Source organism: Carassius carassius, chromosome 21 (assembly GCF_963082965.1).
Source record: "Carassius carassius chromosome 21, fCarCar2.1, whole genome shotgun sequence".
Classification (NCBI taxonomy): domain Eukaryota; kingdom Metazoa; phylum Chordata; class Actinopteri; order Cypriniformes; family Cyprinidae; genus Carassius; species Carassius carassius.
This window is the reverse complement of record NC_081775.1, coordinates 26,279,968-26,300,319: the sequence shown is the minus strand read 5'-3', so window position 1 is coordinate 26,300,319 and position 20,352 is coordinate 26,279,968. Positions and strand designations below refer to the sequence as shown.

At 36.7% G+C, this 20,352-nt stretch overlaps 1 protein-coding gene across 3 annotated transcripts in view; it reads left to right on the top strand.

Moving 5' to 3' along the window:
- Positions 1–2,081: 2,081 nt before the first annotated feature.
- The window catches only part of LOC132098012 (sarcoplasmic/endoplasmic reticulum calcium ATPase 2-like), a 31,273-nt gene continuing 13,002 nt past the window's right edge, over positions 2,082–20,352 (top strand). Inside the window, exons 1-8 of one of the 3 annotated variants that reach the window (XM_059504088.1) lie at positions 2,082–2,330; positions 2,439–2,607; positions 5,946–6,028; positions 7,634–7,738; positions 7,938–8,076; positions 19,019–19,099; positions 19,186–19,271; positions 19,351–19,815. In XM_059504088.1, coding sequence (XP_059360071.1) covers positions 7,989–8,076; positions 19,019–19,099; positions 19,186–19,271; positions 19,351–19,815 — 720 coding nt within the window. In that variant the 5' untranslated portion in view covers positions 2,082–2,330; positions 2,439–2,607; positions 5,946–6,028; positions 7,634–7,738; positions 7,938–7,988. Of the gene's footprint in view, positions 2,331–2,434; positions 2,608–5,945; positions 6,029–7,633; positions 7,739–7,937; positions 8,077–19,018; positions 19,100–19,185; positions 19,272–19,350; positions 19,816–20,352 lie in introns of all 3 variants that reach the window. The other 2 variants (XM_059504089.1, XM_059504090.1) reach the window with 2 other exon arrangements.

Here is a 20,352-nt window from a genome sequence, read left to right as displayed (position 1 = left end):
TTTTAATCAGAAACAACGGTTTGAAGTAAAAAATGTCTTAATGTTGATTTTGTTTCTAACAAGCATCTTTTGCTTCACAAGAAGTTAATTAATGGAATAGAGTCGTGTCAATAATCCAGTTGTTTTTATCAGCTTTTTGGACTCTCATTCTGTCGGCACCTATTCACTGCAGATCCAAATTTTTCAATTGTGGGTGAACCGGCCTTTTAAAACCGTATAGTAGTGCATGTAAATGCACTCTGAAGTGAAAAAACTTCAGTGACAGAATCCGAAGGGTTGTCTACTAACGTCCAACAAGCCCCTAGTCTCGGGATTGACACATCTTTAAGAACAGGGCTCCAGTCTATGTGTCCAAAGCTAATGCCCTACAAAGTGCTACACTTTAGATGCGTCTGCACTCCAGGTTATTTTGGGAAACAACAGCCATGGCCTTGGGCAAAATAGTTGTCCAATTTAGGAATTCAGTTGGATCTCCTTTTGTTGCTCTGTTAGGGTAGTGCCACAGTAGTGAACAGACTGACTTGTCCAATTATCATGCGTGAGTAGCTTATTTACCAACTTTTTGCACTGTATGGACAAGTGAAGACTGCTAGGAAACTTTTCAAAATGTATCATAGTCATATACCTTGTAAATTAAAGATTTAAAAAGTTACGTAGTTATTGTATTGCTTTTAAACATTGTGGAATATTTAGCATTTCAGATCCTGTATTGATCCTGCAGCTACATGTGCTATTTTATATATCCAGTAGAACTTTTTTTCTCTTTCTTTCTCTGCCTGGTGCATCCATTCATCCAGAATGTTTGGATGAGAATCATTATCACCACAGCATACACATAAGGACATATAAATGGATCCTTTCTATAAAAATGGATATACTAGAGCTCCAGGGTGATAATTCATTCTTTTATTCATATATTAATAATATGAGAATATGGATAGGTCAGCCTGAGTAGGTGTAAGCACTGCATCCTGGCGTACTGTTGAGTAGCAGTGTGTCTGCAGTATAATGGACATCTGGCAGCCTAAATGATTTAATACTGAGTCAGTCTCATTCAAAATGGTCTCGTCATATTCACAATTAGATTTTCAGAACAGAATTGCTAAAGTTTTATTAGTTTTACATTCCAATAGTATTTATTATGTGATTAAAAAATAATATATCTTTAAAATCTAGTTGTTCTTAAAAGGCAAGGGAAGCTTATTTGTATAGCACATTTCATACACAATGGTTATTCAAAGTGCTTTCCATAAAAAGAATTAAAATAATCATAAATATATATATAGATATATATTCCTAACTCACTCGATCCTAATTATGTGAGTGGTCTGTTGGGTTTATATTCAGTGAACATACAGTATCTGCAATGATTTTAGACATTAAATGATATATAAACGTAATAGTGCTTTAAAATCAATCCTAAATGTACTTGGAAGCCAGTGTAATGACCTGAGGACTGGTGTGATATGTTCAAATTTTCTGGTTCTAGTCAGAATCCTGTGATTGTGTTTTTCCTTGTTTAACTGAAGAAAGTTTAGACACATCCTGTTAATTTCATCAATGCACTGGCAGAGTGAATCAACAGGGCTATAGTAATTTTATTAAAGTACTTATGATTAAAAAGTACTAAAATGCTTTAGTTGAATACGTGAGTGAACATTAATCATTATTTTCAAGGTTTATAAAAATGTATTGATATTTAAATGCAAAAATACATTTATATTTCTGAATGATGCATTAAAAAATATTTGATATTTTTAATGACAGTGCTGAAAGACTAAGGGAATATATTTTAATCTTAAACTTATCCTAAAACGTATATATATATGTATATGTACAGTCATTTCTCTTAAATACACGTGCTTACCAAGGACACCGTTTACCTGTGGGTTCAAGCTTCTACCTGCGTTGAGGATTGAAGAGGCGGGGCAAAAGTTATAGCAGCTGCATTGAGTGACAGTGTATTATACCAATTAGCAAACCGCTTCTCAATCTTCGTCAGCGCTATTCGAGGCCAAGACGATTGATTGGATGTCGATGTCCTCCCTGGACACGCTCTGCCCAATCAGCGTCATCCACATGAGGCAGAGTGGCAGTAGTGAGTCTCCAGCGATAAAACGGGAGTAAACGCCGCTTCCATCACCATTAAACGGGAGAGAAGGACGGCGAAAAGGGTCGACCGTCACATTTCCAGGCAGGCAGAGGCTTGGACGGGGGGTGAATGTGATGTACTAAGCAAGGATCTTTTATTTTGGCTTCCACTGACTCCCAGTTCTTTGGGGAACAAGAAGAAGATACAATAACTTCTGTTTGGATTAGACTCCTGGAAGGTGCATCTGTCCGTTTCAACTTTCTACTTATGTTCCTAATTGGATGTCAATGCATGTGTCACTCATAGGCATATTCGTATCTATTTTTTTTTTTTTTGACCAAGGCAGATTTCTTGAGCGGGATTCTTTTCCCATCTAACCATGGAGAACGCTCACACCAAGAGTGTGGAAGAAGTTTATAGTTATTTGAGCGTCAACGAGAGAACGGGACTGACTTTAGACCAGGTGAAACGGCAGAGAGAGAAATGGGGTCTCAACGGTACGTCTGATACTTTGTGTTCTTCACGGCCAGCGACGCGCGACAGACGCTTTGAAGTTGATATGAAATTGTTACATTTGTTGCAGTCAGCCGGCTGGAACGTTCGAAACAGATGACGTCATCAAACATGTTTTTATGGCAAGCCGCTGTAACATTCATTTTTGTAAATCAAACTAGTGTCGGTTTTACGCTACTAGTATTTATTTAAATAACTTGTAAACAACCCGTTAGTGACTAGTATATTTTTTCACTTCTGTACAGGTACTAGTACTTATTTTTGGTTACTTTGACTATTTTGCTTTCAGTTTTCCTAAATTAATAGACACTAGTTATGAATTCTAGCAGTTACTTTCAGTGTTTGTAAGTGTATTGGTAAAGATAGTTAATAGTTGTCATTCTGACTAGTCATTGACAAGTAGCAATTGCAGTTTGTGAGATAAACTATAGAAATGATGCCAGTGACAACTGGGATTTATTATATATTACAATCTAATAAATATGTACTAGTAAAATCTTGAATATGCCTAGAAGCAACTACTGGGATAGAAAAAAGTATTAGTACTACCTAATAGAATAGTAGTGGTTCAATGGATCACAAATCCGACAATTTTTTGGATCAGCAAGAAAAGAGAAATATTTCAATTTAACTTGCTTTCCATTTATTACTTAAAAAGAAGTACTTCTTTGATACCACAGCAAATACTACTAGATTAAATAAGAAAGTTTAAACATGATTAAAGAGACAAGAGAACAGGTTATGTTACAAATAAAATAAGGTTGGTAGTATTCAAAAACAGAAATGTAATAATTAGGGAAAATAACACTGCTATATGTTCGCTGTATAATTTAAATATAGATTTTTATCCCAGCTGTTTTTTTGTTGTTGTTTGATGATCATTAATGACAGCAACAGTATTTATTGGCCGCTGTCCCTTTAAAGGTTGATTTATACTTCTGCGTCAGACCTACACGCATAGACGTACTCCCTTACGCCATAGGCTGAAGTGCACCTCTCCAAAAATCTAAATCGCGTCAATTCTACGCGGACTGCAAGCGATGTGATTGGTCTGCTAGAACCCCTTCCTCCGTGTGTACTTGAGTTTTTATGTGCACTTTATGAATGAATGAATGATGCATTTATATAGCGCTTCACAGTCATGTGAGGGGGTCTCTCCTCAACCAACAGTATTTTAATATATTTTAACGTTACACCTTATATAAAACAAAACAAAGCAAAGAAAAAGTGTTTTATCATTTGTTATACTACATTGCATTATACATTAGTACTTGTCTGCGACAAACTATGTTGATTTGCCGTGGTACAAGTCCTTGTGGAGATTGAAGGGATGCCATCTTCTCCTGTTCTGTTGTTTTCATCTTTTGTAGTTTTAAATAATGATTTATTGATTTGATATTTATTTGCCACTGTCATGGCTATAATGCTTCTCCGACGAGCCGCTTCTTCTTCGGCTTTTGCTGTGGTACTGTGTGTTTCACAAGCAACATGCCCATGGACACTGCAGACTAGCGGTTTGTGTTCTCCACGTCGATGTGGACAACGATGCAGAAATATAAATGGAAACTGACGCATAGCTTATAGCATAAAGGCTACAGTGTAGGTCCGACGCAGAAGTATAAATCAGCCTTAAGACAAGATGCACGGATCCCATATAATAATACTCATCACATTCACATCAGATTTCTTTCTCAGCTGTTTTCATTCACTTGAGATATAACTGACTGCGTTTACCTGAATGATTGTCAAGATGGGTATTTTGTTATTATTTTATGTGTATGTGTCTGTTCAGAGGATTCAGAAAAGAATTTAGTTCATTGTTTGCGCGCTTCATGTGTGTGTGGCTGTGTGCTTGGAGAACAGCGCATGAGTAACGAATTGAGTTCCCTTACACCTTTTCTCTCTGGAATTGTTTAAGATTTGCTTGCTTGTGTAAATGCAAACAAATGATAAACTTTACTCTATTATGATTCAATTTTGCAATTAATCTGCGGATCACATGCGTGCTGAATCGTGGTGCTTGAGTGACTAACTGAATACAGATAAGTGACTATTTCACTAGTAACCACTCTAATGAATTAGTTTCTAGTGAAACTGAAAAATGCTTGTCATAGGCAGAGGGTGAACCATCTCCAGTGTAAGGCTTAAAGCAGCCTAATCTATTATTAACTACGAACATCATAAAACCAATTTTTTATGCAAGATCCTGAAGTGGATGTCATGTAGAACAAATTATTTTTTAATAAAACTGAGTTTCAGCGATGACTCAATCTGAGCCCCTCTGATTGGTCATTGAATTCCTTAGCTCAACAGAATTGTGTGTGACTGCTTACAATGTGCAACACTGTAAAAACACTTAAAAAAATGGTGCAACAGAAGCAGATCTTAATTTAATGTCGCAATTGACACTTTCCATTCATTTATATTTTGTTAGCAAACAACATAATCTATTTTATTTTTGCAAGGGCATTTTTGTTCAATTTAGTGGCCTTTTTTCTCCAAGTCCCCATGGCCAGGGGGAGGCTAAGCCTTCACAAGATTTACACATGCTCCGCCTATGATGCTACTCACAGATGGAGTAGTAAGTTCCAAAACCATAAAAATGGATGCTTAGTTTTAAGCTAAAAATGTTAAAACGGCTTGCCATACTCATTTTCATAAGACTTTGACAAGGTGGAAGACAGGCACACACAGGCCAGAAATAAGCTGAAAGGGATGCTTCCATACCTTCCGCTTTATTATGTTGTTGGAGAATCAAAGCGAGCATAGCTAAGTGTTGTCTCCAGTTTTCCTCTTTCTTCAGCTATCCAGAATCATGTTTTCATGAAGACAAGAGGAAAACATTCCTGTCAGCACTTGGCTCAGAAACAGCTTGTAAATGTTTCACAGCGTGTACTCAAAGCAGGGGCCAAATATTCAGTAATTTGAATTAAAACCAAATATTCATTCACATTTTTAGTTTTCCGCTCAGTGGGTGGTGCTTGGACATGAAAATAGTTTCTGTTTAAAATCTCTGCTGAAATGTTATATGGCATCTGAAGAGTAACATTATGCATTATTTTTTTTTTTTTAAGACTAATGTAGTCTTTGTGTTTCTTACGAAGTCACAGGTCTTAATGTTATGGATTGTGTTTTAGTCAATGTCAATTTATCAAATGCATTTCTGCTTGGGAATGTATTCACAATGTATTTTTATAACTTTATACTTTGTCTTTTTCATATACTTCAATAAACCACACAGAGCTGCCTGCGGAGGAAGGTAATATAACATTTTAAACTATAACATGATGTTATCATTGTACTCGTGTGATTCTGATAATTACATTTTGATGATTGACAGGAAAATCTATATGGGAACTTGTCTTCGAGCAGTTTGAAGATTTACTTGTGCGAATTCTTCTTCTGGCAGCTTGTATATCTTTTGTAAGTACATTTTGGTAACATGTTCTAGCAGGTTTATACTTTTATTGTTATTGTGCAATTATTCCTTGAGTGCCTAGACATGATTCAGCACAGATTTATGTCAGGTGTTAATTGCTTTACGCTAGAAACAAATCATCGCGATATATGCACTGAAATAAACACTGACTGCTATCTGGAAGGGCTGTGAAAGTGAAGATGTCTTGTTAGCGCCTAGTCTTGCATGCTTCATCTTGGGTTACTCGTGGATCAGAAGGGCTAAACAGCTGAGGAAGCGTGACTCTTTAGGAATGGTGACAACAGCATTGAGTGAGATTGAGTGTCTGTCACTAGCTGCCAAACAAGATGTCTTAGTAGTGCACTGCTGTTTTACAGCTGTGGTTTAAGGACCTCTTATTTAATTAGCCTATTTTTTTATCACTGAATAAAAAGACACATGACTGTGTGCTTGGAGACTTGTAAGGGTTGTGTAGTTAGGCTGTCAATCACATTTATGTATAGGATCAGTGCTTATTATAGTGGTGGTTTAGCTTAGCAAGTACATGTTGTTGGTACAGATGGCACATGGGTTAATTTATGAAATATACTGTATAGTAATTAATATCCTATATGAAAGATAGATATTAAATATTGATTCAATTCTGTATTAATTTATTATATAATTAAATTAACATTAATTTGTCTAACATATTTAAATGAAATACAATTTTTTCATGATTTAGATTTTTTTTTTTTTTAAAGTAAGGATCTTTATGCTTTGGCTGTCCAAAATCATTAGTTACAATACATCTACATGTCTGATGAGATTGAACTGGGGGGTCGGGTGGAAGGAGAGAGGCATGCCAGCATTGCCCAGCGGAGTGATACTGAGGTGTTGGAGTCTGTGGTTTGACAGCTGTCTAGTAGTTGGCGGTGTTCGAGAGCATCTCTGCAGGCCAAATTGGGCCTCTGACCTTCATTTGCAGGCTTCTCATTACCACAGACAGACCAGTAACTCCACTGTCTCATGAGAACTCCACCAAGATGTTGATTGGAGGGCTTCAGTGACAGTCTCTCCATTTGACCTTCAAGCAGTGCATCTAAGGACTTTGTGTCTGAGAATGATCATGCAACTCAATTTTTAAAGGTGCAAAGCAAAACTTTTCACTAAGTTGATAAGAAAATGTATGCTTGGTGATGTGATGGAAAGTAAATAATGTTGCTGGTGCTTATAATAGGAGGAGTTCATATGTAATAATGCATCTAAATGAGGGAAATAACAGATGTCGTGCTGCGGCTGCAGTGAGCTGTAGGAGTTTTATTTCCTGTCATTAAAACGTACTGCTGCGTTTGGCTTTTGTCATGCAGCTTGTTCATGTTTTTTTCCTGTGTTTAAACTTTTTTTAGTTTAAAATCACGCAGATTATGCAATCATAACAGAATCTCATTTATAAACAGGCTGTGTTGAATCCGTTATGAGAATACAAATGTCACTGGCGTGTCTAATCTAGAATCTTGATCTACTGGTCTTGAAATATCCACAGGGTGTTTTGAATGTGAAATGCTTGATTAGATCTTATGGGATGTGTCGTGACTTGACTTGTTTTTTATTGTTTTTTTTTATTGCAGGTATTAGCATGGTTTGAGGAGGGAGAAGAAACAATCACTGCCTTCGTGGAGCCTTTTGTAATCTTACTGATTCTTATAGCTAACGCCATCGTAGGTGTTTGGCAGGTCAGTAGAGCATTAAGAGTTATAAATTTTGAATAATTACAGGGGAAGTGTGTAATTTCTGCACAATTTGAGAAAATGATGACTGTTATCAAACAGGTTTCTCACATCTGTCTAACAGAAAGTCCCTTCCCAATCTCAAATGCTGAATTTCCAAGTGAATACAATCTACTTTTTTCACATTTGATTCTTTCCATCTCAGGAACGTAATGCAGAAAATGCCATTGAAGCCCTTAAGGAGTACGAGCCAGAGATGGGCAAGGTGTACCGTCAGGACAGGAAGTCCGTACAGAGGATCAAAGCCAAAGACATTGTGCCTGGAGACATTGTGGAGGTCGCTGGTAAGTGCTGCCTTTATATAATTTAGGACTATGAGATCACAACGTCACTCACTTTTTTTTTTCCTCTGAATGCAGTTATTAGTGTGGTGTGGTCACTGTACTTATAGGTTGTTATGAGGTAATTACAGCCTCTGATCTCTCCAGTCCCTGTATGGACCCCGTACAGCTCTGCTATAGGAGCGTAGGTATTTTTGGTTGCACCTGTTGATTCTCAAAGGACTGTGTGTGTCAGTTCTTATCACATTGGTCAGTTCTCATGCTCTACCTAGAAGCATAGCTATATCCATTGTTGGCTCTTTTGGTTTGTTTCTCATAGTTTTGCTTTATATTCATTTGGAGATGGCTTTCAAATTTCTCTGAGCTCTTGCAATTAATTAATGTGGTATGTGAAGAATTGCAGTTTTATTATTTTTTTTAAATGCCTAGAACTTCATTAATAAAGACTTGTAGAGAACGTGAATAAATGTGATGTTAAATGTGATCTTGCAAAATGATAATTTCCCAAATGGTCCTACAGACAATGCAAATACCGAAAATCATCTCATTTTATGGTTCTCAAATTATTTTCAAATCATGATTTAATTAAAGATTCCTTTGCTTATGTTTAAATTCACATTATCCGATCAAAGTTCTTATTCCTCCTTGATCCAAAAGTGTGACATATTACAAAATAATCAGAATAATTTTTTACTTGCATGTAAAAATAAAAAATAAAAATAAAAACCCTGCAGGTTCATTGTGCTTGTAAGGGCTGCATAATTTGTGATAATATATCACAATATAAATGTTGTAATTACATATAAATATATAACTATAAAATAATAACAACAGCAACAATATTAATAATAATAATATTACTAGTGGTAGTAGTTGTGGTGGTGAAAAAAAAATTAAACATAAGAAATATTACTATAATAATGTTTCACTGTAAAATAAAAAGGAGCATTTAAGAAAGCGAATCAATTTAACAGTACTGTAAAATGACAGTACTGATGAATATGGCGGTCTTAATTTCTGAACACTGAACCATCAAGCTTTACGTCACAATGAAATCAGACAATTGACAATTCTTGTTTTTATGGGATATTGCAATGTTTATTGTAAATGATTTATCTGTGCACATCTTTTTTTATTTAATGAAAATACAGCCTTCACGATTTATCATAGCACAAAGTCATATTGCACTTTTAGTTTTGTAAAAAAAAAAAGTCATGCAGTCCTGCCTTTGACAAAAAATGTTTACGCTCAGATTTAGGATCAAATCTAATCATATGCTTGTTTTATAGATGAGGCCCCTGGTTTCTAGTATTAATAAGTGTTTTTGAAGACTGAGCCTGTGATAAAGCGTGAAAGCTTCTCCATGGGATCATCTTTTTGGGATGGATGTGGTCATTTGATGCATGAAAGAACTGACAGAATGTTTTAACCTTTAACTCTTTGCAGTAGAACCACTGCTGTATGTTTTGTGCACAGTGGTAGATGTTATTTAGCACTGAAAGGCTGTTGAAATTATGGAATGGTTTAATTATAGCTCACATTTACAATGGTGCAGATGACAGGTGTCGACACCAGGCCCACCGCCCACCCCTTCTGCAGCGACCCACAGAATTGCAGCCTGTGACGTCAGATATGATCCAGACAGACTGCAATGTCACCTTGACGAGTTCATTTGTGGAATAGTGCTGTTTTGGGGTTGGTGCTTGGGACTGAACGTGGGTAAATTGTCCATTAATGCATTTGTTTTGTAGTCCTGTCATTTTGCACAATTTCTCAGTGCATTCTTGCACATAGGGATGTGATAACATTTGCCCGACCGACACTGTATGCAATAAATTTAGGAAGAGCGGGTCACTTGGAGCTTTTTGGCTGAATCTGGAAAGCATTTCATTGTGTGACATCTGCGCCGATCGTTTAAAGTGCTTTCCTGTGGTCTTTCTCTCTCTGTCTCTGAATCTCTGTCTCTGCTCCTGCTGTGGGTTGTGAGCATGACGCAGTCCGAGCCTCGGCTCAGCACACTCGCTGCAGTGGACTCTGGGACTGTAAACGGTTTAGTCAAGAACAGAATTACAAATGCTGCTAGCGGCACCCTGACAGCCTATCAGTTCTGTGCAGGGCCGAGCTCAGCATGTGGGCCACCTCACAGTCCTCTGTGCACATCTGATGCTTTAATTAGCATTTATTTACAATGATCTTTGATCTTCCAAACCAAGGTGCTTTGGTGTATAAGACAACCTCAGGTGTAATCTTTGAGGAATGCCTGTTTTAAGGATGTGGTATTCTGGCATTTGAAATGCAATGGTTTTTCAATGATAAATGCATCAATTTCATCAGCCTTGCAAGAATCTCCTGTAAGACTCTAAGAAATCTTGCCCCCAGTTTCACAGACGAGGCTTAAGCCTAGTCCCAGACTAAAGTGTAAATCTGAGCTGTTTTACTGAAAGAATCCTGCACTGACTGATCTTGAAATATATCAGTGCCTTTGTTTTGTCTTAAGATGCACACAAGTACTGTTTTTTTTCTAAGGCATATTAATGAAAATTACTTTAATGTCCTTATTGAAATATGGCTTAATCCTGGCTTAGTCTAAGCCCTGTTTGTGAAACCGGGCCTTAGAGTTTTTAATTAAACCATGTCTTTATAGCTCTAAGGCCATTCACATGCTATTGTGTACTTCTAAAGTTGGATTTTTGTTCTTGAGATAATAGATACATAAAAATTTATATAATATTTTTTATTAGGGATGTAACGATTCCCTCAACTCACGATTTGATTCGATTCACAATTTATTTTTAATTTATTTTTTACAAAATTAGATTGAAGACTAATTATAAATTAAATGTGTCCTTTTAATTGCTTGGACAAAATGCTGCACATTTCTTTGCGAAATTGAAATATAACACTATAATAATATACTAATATAGCACTTTTTTGATTTTGATTTGCTTTTTAAATTTACGTTATTTTTTTTTTTAAATTGCAAAACTAAATTAAAAGTTTAAAACAAGCCTCAAATAAATAACACAAATCAAATAAATATCTTCATATAAACAAAAGGTTTTGTCTGTGCTCTGGCCATTTAAAATTAGAGGCAACCACTGCATTTTAATCATTATCCAAACAAAGATGAGGCATACATGCAACACGAGAAGATTTTAATCTAAATTATATTGTTTTTGCTTCAAATTTCGAAATTATACAATGTTTTGACTTCAGTTTTGTGAAACTATACATAAAAATATCTGCATGAAACAGTGGATGAGCTATGAGACGCAGATTAACTCTCTGCCAGCAAGTGGCGTGTAAAGCGTTTCCTTGGTTTCCGCTGTAAATGAAGCAGAGCTACGCTTATGAACTTTAATATGCATTATACAGAGGCAAGATGAAAAGAAAAAATACCATCTAAACTTTTCTAAAGACAGTAAGTTCCCCTCAGACATGGATTCATATAAACTCCTACCCCTAAATGAATCGCTATTTAAGCATCTCAACTGATTTGAATCGTCACATTTGAATCGATTTTCAACTGGCTTGCAGTTAATCGTTACATCCCTATTTTTTGGAGGTTTTATTGATTTATTTTATCCTCCCCAATCACCCATCAAGCCACTTGATTATGTTGTCTTTAACAACATCAAACAGATGTTTTTTTTAAACATTGTTCCACTCATCAAAAATCAGTCATTTTTATGTATTGCTGATTGTCTGAGGAAACCAGTGCAATTAGTTTTAAGTGTGGATGGTGCAGCCGTATTGTCAAGTGGAAGGGGTCCAGCTCTAACAGCTGTTCCTTTTGTTCACTCAGAGATGACCTTATAGGGAAGTGCCCATGGTGTCCCACCCCTCTTCCTCCTCATGCAGCCACTTTCACATTGGCCTTACCCATCAGCACAATGCATGCTTTGGGAATTCAAGTACCCAGGGTGGCACGAAACATTCTGCTGGACCTGGTAACCATCACCGAGGAGCCTTTCAGCAAGTGGCAGGGCCCTGGAAGGTGTTTGATGCCCCTAACCTGTCAGCAAGGATACACGAATACTGGGTTTTTAAAACTAAGACAGTCCTAAACCATCAACCATTTTTAAAATGCAATCGAGAATAAATGTTTAACTTCGATTTAAAAATAGACCTTCTAGTTGGTGCCGTTCTAATGACTAGTGGCAACTTATTCCACAGATTTGGACTGACCACCGCAAACGCATCTAAGAGTCTGATCTGGAGGGGAACATTTTCGATGAGGTCTGCAAGATCTGATGGAGCAAGGTTATGGATGGACTTGAAAACCATGACCAGGATTTTGAACTAAATTTTGTATTTTATAAGTAGCCAGTTCAACAAAACAAGAATAGGAATAATATGTTCATATTTTTGTTCCGGTCAAGAGTCTAGCAGCAGCATTCTGGACTAGTTACAGCTGATCCTGAGTTGACTTATTAATACCGTAGTTGAGCGAGTAGCTTTAGTCTAGGCAGGAAAATATCAACATATGAGTGTTTTCTGAGTATCTGAAAAATGTAAAAACTGCTTAACTGGTGATTTGACGTTGACGAAAGAAGCAAGACCAAACCACAGAATTAATTTGTTTATCCATTTTAAGCTCATTGTCAATTCGGATGCCCAAATTTTTGACACACAATCTCCTATTCTTGGGTTCATTAAGAAGTAGTAAGTTTACGGACATCCACTTCATAAGATCTTGAAGACAGGATGTCAAGGTTTCTAGAACCTTTGCATTTCCTTTTTTGATCACCATGTGCATTTGCGTGATGTCTGCATAGCAATAGAAGGATATACCATGTTTCTCAAGGATAACTCATAATGGGAGCATTTATAAAGAGTATAAGATTGGAGCTTAAATGGATCCCTGCGAAACTCCACAAGCGAGGTGCACTGTAGAAGAAATTAAATTAGCAATATTAATGGAGAAAGATTGGTTAGTCAAATAATATATAAACCATTTTAGAACATTTCCCTGCAGACCGAAATGTTCCAAGCAGGAAATAAGAATAGTGTGATTAATAATATAAAACACTTCTGTTAAATCAAGAAGTACTAGAGCCATGGAAAAGATAATGTCATTTAGTACTTTAAGAAGAACTGTTTCGGTACTGTGCTGGACTTTCTCATTACATTTCAGTAAGGCTTTAAAGTTCATACTCAGAAAATCATGTACCGTATTTTTCGGACTATAAGTCGCACCTGAGTATAAGCCGCATCAGTCCAAAAATACGTCATGATGAGGAAAAAACATATATAAGTCGCACTGGACTATGTCGCATTTATTTCGAACCAAGAACCAAGAGAAAACATTACCGTCTACAGCCGCGAGTGGGCGCTCTATGCTGCTCAGTGGTAGGCTACAGGAGCACAGTACCACAGTAGACGGTAATGTTTTAATGTTTGTCTTAGTTCATTTCTCTTGGTTCATGTCAAATTAATTTTGATAAATAAGTCGCACCTGACTATAAGTTGCAGGACCAGACAAACTATGAAAAAAAAGTGCGACTTATAGTACAAAAAATATGGTAATTGTATAGCAACCACTTAAAAAAAACAATTGTAATGAAAGTCAGATTTGATGTGGGTCTAAAGTTAGACAATATAGATGGATCTAGATTCACTTTTTTTCAGTTGAGGTCTGACTATTGCATGTTTTAACTGATCTGGTACAGTTCCAGTGCCGAGACATTTATTTATAAGAGACCGCAAACTAGGTCCCAGCATGTTTAAAATCTGTTTAAAAAAAGAGGATGTGAGGGATTGTGTCATGCGGGGAAGCGAAAGACTTTTAGTGATGTTCACTGCAGTCATCCAGATCCAGTACGTATCCAGCCCAGATGGTGGATCAGCACCTAGAAAGGACCTCTACAGCCCTGAATGTCAGCGAAGACCAGGACACCTAGATGAGCTCCAGAGACAGATACCCAGTGAAGACCTTGTCTCCTTGACGGCCACCGGGACAAGACCACAGGAAACAGATGAGCCCTCTGCACAATATGTCTTTGCTGCAGCCTGGAATTGAACTGCTGGTTTCGTCTGGCCAGAGGAGAACCGGCCCCCCATCTGAGCCTGGTTTCTCCCAAGGTTTTTTCTCCATTCTGTCACCGATTGAGTTTCAGTTCTTTGCAACAGTTGCTTCTGGCTTGCTTAGGGGACACTTAATATCCAGTGATATCATTGACAGATATATAGCACAGATACTATTCAAACTGAAGTGAGCTGGATGATGACATCACTTAATTCAATGAGGAACTGCCTTTAACTGAAAATTTAGTGTTTACTATTGTCATTTTGCATTATTAATACAATATTTTCCTATTTAATACTGTAAAGTGCTTTGACACAATCTGTATTGTTAAAAGGGCTGTATAAATAAAGATGATTTGACTTGATCTATAATTTTGTTGAGTGAAACAAGGGCAATAGCTCAAACTCACTCCGGGTAGTTCAACAAACATGTGGTTTAATAAAAGTGTAAGCCGGAGGTGAAATGTCTTTGATAAGTCTGCTATTTTTGTAACAAAATTACCCAGGAATTTTTCACATAGGTCAGGATATCTCTGTAGAGATTTGATTTGAAGGGTTGATAGTAGAAAAAACAACAGCACGTTTATGCAGCGACATTAGAAAAATATTTATGCCTAGCTACTCTTACAGTTTTCTGATAGTTTGAGAGCTTGTAAGAGATCTAAAGCTCGTCCTTTTTCTATTTTCTTTCTGCCCTCCTACAGTTCTGATGAAGAGCTTGAATGTTGCTATTATTAATCCATGGATGAGGGTTTGATTTTGTGGAGTTAGATATCAATGGAGCAACTGAGTCCATAACATCTGAACAAATATTACTAAATATTATATATATTGATGGATGGATGGATTATATATATTAAATGTTCTTCAGAAATGGAATGGTGAATCAAGTGATGCTGACATTCTCGCATTCTCAAAAGCTGTAATTAAATTGGCAATGGCTATAAAATAATTCTACAAAATATACATAATTTTGGCAGAGAAAAAGTTTCAAAAGGGACAGAAAGATTAAAAAAAACATATTATATATATAATAAGAATATATAATTTTTATTTGTTCTAATTCATATTTAATAAATGAGAAATAATCCTATTGCAATACTTTTCCCAAAAAAAAAAAAAATAATAAAAAATATAGAAATAAAAAATGAATAAACACTGTAGCCAATAGGGCTCTCTGTAATCTGGGAAGTTTGTGTGCATTGGGAATACTTTTTTTTACATGCATACATTTTACATACAGCACACAGTGAAAATGACATGAACATGATGGTAGGCAAATGGATAAAGCACAGCATAGTTTGAAATCATGAGTTTAAAGTTTGTCGATCGTGCATCTCCAGTGAAGCTGAAATCTCCTCCTGTCAGCATTCAATTTGCATGGACCGACCATCACACAGAGAACACATGATCATGCAGGATACAAATACACACTATATAAGGCTGCAAGGTTTATGAAATGAAATGTTAATTAGGCCTTCAAAGATCTGTTTGAATTATATAAATGTGTATTTGCTGAATGCTGATAGTAAACGAGAAATATTATTTGCCTTTCTATAACTATTAATATTACTATTAAAGCAATCATTTTAATACTTTTTTGTATACCTTTGTAATACTTTGTTAAACATTCAATCTGATTATTAAACCAGTTTCTGTCCCTGTTAGAAAGAACTCTTCAACTGTGACAACAAACAATGAAGAGGGGAGAATGTGAACACTGTGTGTTCAGGAGCTGCTATTCTCAGTGATGTCAAAATATAAATAAATAAAAGCCCCGCCTCGAACACTTCGGCCAAACAGAAAAACTTATAGCTCGGCCGATATATCGGCCTTTTCAATATATCGTTCGACCACTAGTCATTTTTTTAGTTTGATCCAATAACTTTGAGACCCTCAAAATTTTCATGCCAATCTGATGGCTATACTGTGATGACATGGCAAGTAAAGAGCAGGCATGTCTGTTTGACCCCTGCCTCCTGCGTCACTGTAAAGAGCAGAGGAATGAAAGCTGGGACTGATGGAAGCATAAACTTTTAAACGAAACCATTCTACTTTCGATCCTCCAGCCTCCTCCCGTGGAGAGTTAGGTGTGAGCTATCTTACCCTGCTGATTGATGCATGCTGAAGGTATTTTAAGATACTAGTGCTTTTTGATATGACAGCTGAAATACGTATATGTATATGCTGCATCTTCCTTTCCAATGTGTTTTTTCTTGGACTTGAACATTCTGTTAGTAGTTCAGTACTGAGCTGAATGTGTGGTGAGATCTTGTGTGGGTGTTGTGTAGGGCTTATTTGCTGGGTTTGTTCTGGGCTCTCCATGCTCTTCGATGGCCGATGAGGAGGTGGTGTGCATACAGTGGGTGGAAAGATAACTCCAACAACTCAGAGGTTTGGAGGTCACTCTTCTACCTGGAGGCCAGATATGCCTGAAATAGCTCATCGCTGGGGCTTTTTGTAAATGCCCACTGATAAATGCTGCTATGTTCTGGAAAGCGTTGACGCACTTTTGAATTGTGCCATCGGGCCTCTCTTAGGTCATGAATCAGCTCTCAGCTAGAGCGAAACTGAATAGACCTGTCATTCTCACCTTTTGGTGCAGGTCTGCGTTAGTCAGCAGCACAATTAAGCATCTCATTGAAACGTGTTCATGTAATTTGAAGTATGGACCTTTTAATAATAATAATAAAAAAAAGAAGCTTAAGCTCCTCCCCATCTAATCCACAGTTTCATTCAGGGGTGTCCATTGTGAAGTGTTCAAAACTGCATCGAAAAGCCTTTTATATTCTGTTTTAATTCCTGAATTTGAATTGAATTTGAGTTGAGGTAATAAACAAGATCAAGATGATTTCCAATTTGAAAAGCAAGTAAAATTAAAATCAACTGAGAATCATTTAACTGTCTTTTTTTTATTTATTAGAAAGGCCAAGTTTGTCAAGGAAAACATGCTTTTATAAGTGCTTATTTGAAAGTGTTGAAAAAGATTTAAAAAGGTTTAAAAAAAAAAAAAAAAAAAAACCTTAAAAATGGTTTATAAGTCGTGGATGGAGGCTTGTAATGCAAATTTGTTTATTTATTTAAATATATATTAAAATAATTACATATGCACAGATTACATAAATGCATATATTTATGTCCATTGTATATTTATTTCATTATAAAAATAAAAACAAATACAAATAAATTACAAAAAAAAACAGTGCTGGTGACCTTCTGGGAGCTGGACTTGATTGTTTTCAATTCGTTCCTGATTTAGGTGGCTAAAAGTTGCAATTGAGCCCCATTAAGTCTTTCTGAGAAAAGCGGTCACTGTCTTGTGTGCGTGTGTGTGACCTTGTCGCTGTAGCTCCTCACAGATCGTGGTGAAAGCATAGCTTGTTAATCCACAGTGCAGAGATTCTGTTGCACACATATGTGATGATCTGTGCCAAAGCCAACAGCATCCATTGTTATCATGCTGCCACACTCCAAATGCTGGCCATGCAGATTCCCGGGACTTTCACTGATGGATATGTTAATGTTTAACATGGACAGATGAGCTAATAGACACTTTATGCTGCTAAGTGCTGCCTAAGAAAGATTCTCAAACGTGCTCCTTAGAGCTGCTCTTGAATGCCATCGTTATGAGTGTAACACCTCCCAGTTGATTGTCATCGTCACTCTTCCTGTTGAGCACAGGGCAGCTGCTGTCATGCTTCTGATCAGCACATCGCCAAACATATCAAAATAGTTTCTCCATTTTTGGCGTGGTGCATTGTTGCTTCCCATGGTGTTTTCTTCTCTCGTCCTCAAGGGTGAAGATGAGCTTACATGACTACTTTGTTCTCGATGGGTGATCACACTCTCTCTTTTTCTTGCTGGTTCTCTTTTTAAGTCCTTTAATTCATTTTTATGACTGTGCAAAAGGGACTAGTGGATTTGATTAATTAAAGATCCTAATTTGATTTGGGTTTGCCATGGTTCATCTTGCATAGCATATTCATCAGTCAGGAAAAGATTTCAGAAGACATTTAGGAATATGCTTTTTGAATGTTGTGTTCTCTGCAATATGTGTGGATATATAACACATTAAAATATTCAAGCCAAAAAAAGCAACAAAATAAACTACTATACACAGATTTGAGGCATAGTATGATCATAGAAGATAAACTTGATTTGTAAACAAAATATTATTTCTGTACTGAAATTGCAAGTTTAATGATGCATCGTGGAACTCTAGTATCTTCATAAATCATAAGCAAGAGGGTTGTTTTTAACCTATGTAAAGGGATAGATCACCCAAAATTGAAAATGTATAATTTACTCACCCTCGTGTCAGTCAAAACTTTTTTTTTTTGCAAAAATGTACATGATAATAATTTGAAGAATATTTCAATTGTTTAAATATTGTTTAAATGGTGATTGTGGTTCAAAACAACATTGGACCTCACTGATTTGCATAGTTTTGTGTAGAGTTAGTATTATTTTATTTTGTTATGAAGCTGAGGCTTTGAGGATTTATTGGCAACAGGTTTAAAATGCTGATTTTTTCAAATTGTTAATTATGAAAACACCGGATCATGTGTAAATAAACAGCTTTGCTCTGAAACGTGCTGCAAATATAGCAAAAGCTGATTTAATCTGGTGAAAGCGATATCACAATATCAATTTTATTTCTTTTATTAAAGCTCAGTGTGGATGGAAAAATTGCATGTCACTGGAAACTTTTAATTGTTTTTGGTAGTCATTATTGGCAGTCATTATTGTTTGAAACAACATTGGACCCTACTGATTTGCATTTTAATTTTTTTTTTGCGTAAGGAGTATTTTGAGTTGCAGTACATTTTTTGTTTATGCATTAGTTTTAACTGTGCTATGTAACAAATAAGGATTTGACTTATTTGTACCTACTTTTTTTTTGTTCTCCTTCTCCTAGTGGGTGACAAGGTACCTGCCGATATCCGTATCTGTGCCATTAGGTCCACCACGCTCAGAGTAGACCAGTCTATTCTGACAGGTAACAAAGCATTTGGTTCAGTTGTATGTGTTTTTAAGTGTCAAGTATCTTAGCTGTGTTTTACTATTAATTCGGTCGTGTTGCAGGCGAGTCTGTCTCTGTCATTAAGCACACCGACCCTGTGCCAGATCCCCGTGCTGTCAATCAGGACAAGAAGAACATGTTATTCTCAGTAAGAAAATTTGACTTCAGCTTTAATTCACAAATCTTATTGGTGCAAAAGACTGTACATTTAAATGTGTGCATTTCAGGGAACCAACATTGCTGCGGGAAAAGCTATAGGTGTGGTGGTGGCCACAGGTGTGAACACAGAGATCGGTAAAATCCGTGACGAGATGGCCTCCACCGAGCAGGAGAGGACACCCCTGCAGCAGAAGCTGGATGAGTTCGGTGAGCAGCTCTCCAAAGTCATCTCTCTCATCTGCATCGCCGTGTGGATCATCAACATCGGCCACTTCAACGACCCCGTCCACGGAGGCTCCTGGATCCGTGGAGCCATTTACTACTTCAAGATTGCCGTCGCTCTGGCCGTGGCCGCCATCCCTGAAGGTCTTCCTGCTGTCATCACCACCTGCTTGGCTCTCGGCACCCGCCGTATGGCCAAGAAAAACGCCATCGTCCGCTCTCTGCCCTCTGTGGAGACACTGGGTTGCACTTCCGTCATCTGCTCTGACAAAACCGGCACCCTCACCACCAACCAGATGTCCGTCTGCAGGGTGAGCCCTTTCTTTAGCAGTTTAGTCTTCCTATTCCTACCTTTGTACAGAAGGTTAAGTGCACTTAATAACTCCATGAAACATGCAAAGATTTGCACACAACCCTGTTGTGCGTAAACCCTACAAAGTGTGTTAGCCTGAAAGAAAAAATATTGAATAATTTTATATATTTAGCATATATGAGGCATGTAAGTGACTTTTATCTACTTTTAGGAGTACCTAGCACAACGATGACCTCAAAATGAATAAACATGAACTAAAAGCCAAATAAAATCAAATTTACATTTCATTGGGGAATTTAAGTAGGTGAGGCTATTTGTATATAGTACTGTATGTGACCCTGGACCACAAAACCATATGGGTCATTTTTTTGAAATTGAGATTTATACATCTGCTGAAAATCTGGAATCTGAGTTTGCAAAAAAATCAAAATATTGAGAAAATCACATTTAAAGTTGTCCAAATGAAGTTCTTATCAATGCATATTATTAATCAACAATTAAGTTTGAAAATATTTACAGTAGGAAATTTAATAAA